The sequence below is a fragment of the Octopus bimaculoides genome, chromosome 28 (assembly GCF_001194135.2).
Source record: "Octopus bimaculoides isolate UCB-OBI-ISO-001 chromosome 28, ASM119413v2, whole genome shotgun sequence".
Classification (NCBI taxonomy): domain Eukaryota; kingdom Metazoa; phylum Mollusca; class Cephalopoda; order Octopoda; family Octopodidae; genus Octopus; species Octopus bimaculoides.
Window position 1 is genome coordinate 17483870 of NC_069008.1, and position 4600 is coordinate 17488469.

General features: G+C 39.5%; 1 protein-coding gene across 1 annotated transcript in view; it reads right to left on the minus strand.

Moving 5' to 3' along the window:
- LOC106867521 (fumarylacetoacetase-like) overlaps positions 1–4600 on the minus strand; it is a 17873-nt gene that overhangs the window by 5598 nt on the left and 7675 nt on the right. The window contains 5 exon segments of the mRNA XM_052977593.1: positions 970–1125; positions 1684–1781; positions 2282–2372; positions 2901–2950; positions 3308–3518. Coding sequence (XP_052833553.1) covers positions 970–1125; positions 1684–1781; positions 2282–2372; positions 2901–2950; positions 3308–3518 — 606 coding nt within the window.

Sequence of the window (4600 nt, forward strand, 5' to 3'; positions counted from 1 at the left end):
TGTCACCAACATCACTGCTTGATAACCGGTGTTGGTGTGTTTACGTCCCCATAGCTAAGTGGCCGACCAAAGCCTTGTGAGTGGATTTGGTAGACGGAAACTGGAAGAAGCCCATCGTATATGTATGTGTATGTGTGTGTTTGTGTGTCTGTGTTTGTCCTCCCACCATCGCTTGACAACCGATGCTGGTGTGTTTACGTCCCCGTAACTTAGTGGTTCGGCAAAAGAGGCCAATAGAATAAGTACTAGGCTTACAAAAAATAAGCTCTCGGGTTGATTTGCTCGACTAAAGGTGGTGCTCCAGCATGGCTGCAGTCAAATGACTGAAACAAGTAAATAAATAAGTATATATATATATATATATAAAAATATATATATATATATATGTGAATAAGTAAATGATAGGTTTGCCTCAATCCTCCAGGGGTAGTCTGAAGCATCCAAGCAACCAGGGGATACATAACCTCCACATAATAAAACAATGGCTAACTAGCCCAACAGAATTGCTTCTTCTTGTATTTGTTGCTCCATTCTCCACATAAATATATATATATATATATATATATATACATATATACTTTATTTAAAAGCAGGAGAAATATAACAAAAAAACCGTTACTCTGAGTTTCACGTTCCCGTTCATCGGACAGTTTTGTTGCACATTTCATGTGCTTACTCCGGTATATACATACATGTATATATATAATACGTGTGGATATATGATGCAAATATGTATAATATACATACATTATAAACAAAATCTCAGATGCTAAGGGGTCATTCAACAACTGCAGGAACCACACACAAATGCAAAGAGATTCCCTTACTTAATCTGGATACACCAAGAACTCTTTTTTTGCCCAAATTCCTCCAATCTCAAATTCCAACAAAAATCAAAAAGCGAATGAAGTCCACACAGGTACGACCATCAACATACAGCAGCATCCATGAAGTCTCATTTCTACTTACCGCTCCAATCATTCATGACAACCATTCCAAAGATATGATCCTCTGCCTTCCCCATGGGGATGCTGGTGCCAAGGTTGTTGGACGCACCTCCCACGAAGAAAGCCATCTCGAGCTCAATGTCCATGAGGCGGCAAGGGCCAAAAACAGGGGGTTTGCCTGGAAGCAAAACAAACAAGTATACAGTTTAGCTCTCTCTCTCCGTCACTCTCAGGGTTCACAAAAGGTGTAATTATGCTTTGTAGCTTTGCTTCTCTCTCAATATCTATACACCTGTTTCTTTGTCTTTTGCTTTTTCCTGTAAATTTCAACTATATATATATATTTAAGAATTTAAGGAATGGAGAAAACGCATGTTATAATTGCATACTTTATTCCTACATGTTTCAAAGGATTACAACCTGTGTGATCCATAGGGATCTTTGATATTAAAATTGTAACCTTCTCATCAGGGAAAGCATGGGAATCATCTTAAACGTAAGAAATACACATAATTATATATATATATATATATATAACAGTAGAAGAATGTTATTTTCTCGGATGAGTCATCCTTTACCTTATTTCTAATGTGCCATTAGATAACGTAGTCCTAGATACACTATGGCTGAATAAAAGACAAGATGGCTGCAAACTGAAGCGCCTTTGATCACAGGTCTGTTGGATCAAGGCTGACCTGGGGCTTTTAATAACAACAAGTGAATACAATATACTTACTTTCATCAGCTCTTGTTTGTCCATTTGGTCTGCGCACAGGTGTGCCAGAGATTATAACTGATGAGGCTCTGCCATGGTAACCAACAGGTAGGTAAGTCCTGTAAAATAATTGACAAAAGAAACCTTTATTATTATTATTATTATTATTATTATTATTATTATTATTATTATTATTAAGGCAGCAAGCTAGCAGAATCGTTAGCCCAGCGGTGGAAATGCTTAGCGGTATTTCATCTGCTGCTATGTTCCGAGTTCAAATTCCACCGAGGTTGACCTTTGCCTTTCATCTTTTCAGGGGGTCGATAAATTAAGTACCAGTTGCGTACCGGGTTAGGGTTCAATGTAATCAACTCATCCCTTCTCCAAAATTTCAGGCCTTGTGCGTATAGTAGAAAGGGCTATTATTATTATTATTATTATTATTATTATTATTGGTAAGGTGACAAGTTAGCAGAATCGTTAACACGTTGGGCAAAATGCTTAGCAGTATTTTGCTCATTGCTATGTTCTGAGTTCAAATTCTGCTGAGGTTAACTTTGTATTTCATCCTTTTGAGAGTCAATAGCACCTTGCTGAACACGATGCACTCAATACTCACCAGTTTGGCATCAAGGCATTCTCAGGGCCCCTAAACATGCATCCAACATTGTAGGCATGGTTCTTAGATGAGTAGAAGTCAGTATAGTCACCTGCAAAACATAATGAGCATTATGATAATTACAATGATTATAATGATGATGATGATAATAATTAAAGCAGCTCAGCCCCACCCAATCACCCACCCACCCATGTATTTTCTAAAAGAAAACCGCCCATGCTGGTGCTACATGAAAGTGCTTGTGTCACTGTTATGTAAAGAGCACCGAAGTTAGTGCCACGTAATAAGCACTTGTGCCAGTGCCACTTGCAGAATGCACCTGTGTTGGTGCCATGTGAAAGTCACATAAAAGGGGAGACATCTAGGGGATGTCTTTCAGTGTGGACACGACCACCTTGTCTCTTTCAATAAAGTAAACACATCGGCACTGAATATATATTGGCTCTTAAAGTCCAGTTGAAAACTCTCTAAGATGGAGAGAGAGAGAGAGAGAGAAAAAAAGAAAAAGAGGGAGAAAGAAAGAGAGAAAGTAAGAAAGAAAGAAAGAAAGACAGTGGTAGGAAGGAAGACACACAGACAGACAAACAGAGAAGCAAAGAAACAGTTAAAGCGCCGTTACCGATTCTGGCAGGAAGATGCATTTTCGCTTTATTCTGAGGAACAAAGGCTCTGCAAAACAACAAAAAACAAAAACAAATCATTATGGAATAATTAAGAAGAATCTCTTCAAATTTCGTCTTTTATTTGGCCATGCTGGGGCACAGCCTTGAAGAATTTTAGCCAAAGAAATCGACCCCAGTACTTCTGTTTTTTTTTTTGAAGCCTGGTACTTATTCTATCAGACTCTTTTACCAAACTGCTTAGTCACGGAGTCGCAAATACACCAGCACAGATTATTAAGTAGTGGTGGGGGACAAACACACACACACAAGTGACAACTTGACAGTGAAAACAGAGGGAGCACTGTGCAACTGATGTGTGTTTCTTTAGCTGAAAAAAACGTAAAGCTATAGAGGTGAAACTTACTTCTGCCTGAGCCCCACATCGTCCTTTAAAGTTGCTTCCGACGCTGATAGCATTTTCTGCAGGGTCGCTCTCGCTTCGCACCATGCTGCACGGGTCATGCCCATGAAGGCGTTTAGAGTTTCCTGAAATCATAAAACAAGGAAAGCTGCAGAACGAGACAAATATATAGACAAAACTTCAAAAACAAACCTATGTTTGTTTACAACCATAACTTAGCGGTTCGGCAAAAGAGACCGATAGAATAAGTACTAGGCATCCAAGGAATAAGTCCTGGGGTCAATTTGCTCGACTAAAAGGCGGTGCTCCAGCATGGCCACAATCAAATAACTGAAATGAGTAAAAGAGAGAGTATATGACACCTAGCATTCCTGGATGACTTTATAACTTCTAAAAATTGCAGAAGAATTTGTCGGTCGGCAGTTTAGCTTAAAGGTAGAGCACTCTAACCGGATACTAGAGGGGTGTGAGTTCAATCGTCATGGCTGGTTGCTGACAAATTTTCCTGCTCTAAAAGGATTTTATCCTATATACGATGTTCTGTCAACATTTATGCATTGAAAAATATATCCTTCTACTTGTTCCACAATATATTTCAATACTTCAAAGACAAACTTATGTTGGTTCAAATCATCATCATCGTTTAACGTCCACTTTCCAGGCTAGCATGGGTTGGACGATTTGACTGAGGACTGGCAAGCCAGAAGGCTGCACCAGGCTCCATGACATTATTTATAGACAGATAGATATACTAGTTTCAAATTTTGGCACAAGGCCTGCAATTTCAAGCAGTGGTAGTGATTAAGTTGATTACAACTCAATTGGTACTATTCTATATTTTTCAAGGTAATATAGATCCGAAGAGCCAGCCTTTTATACCTGCATTCGTTTGTACAAGTGTATTCTGTTATAATTAACTAACTGGCACTCCGTTGCTTACGAGAATGAGGGTTCCAGTTGATTTGATCAACGGAACAGCCTGCTCGTGAATTTAACTTGCAAGTGGCTGAGCACTCCACAGACATGTGTACCCTTAACGTAGTTCTCGGGGATATTCAGCGTGACACAGTGTGACAAGGCTGGCCCCTTTGAATTACAGGTACAACAGAAACAGGAAGAAAGAGTGAGAGAAAGTTTGTGGTGAAAGAGTACAGCAGGGTTTGCCACCGACCCCTGGCCCCTGCTGGAGCCTCGTGAGCAAAGTTTGATAAGTAAAATAAACAAGGAGGAAATGTGGTGAAGGGGGTTAAGTTTGTTGTGGAACAATCTGTTGGACGGTGCCGTCTGTATACTTTA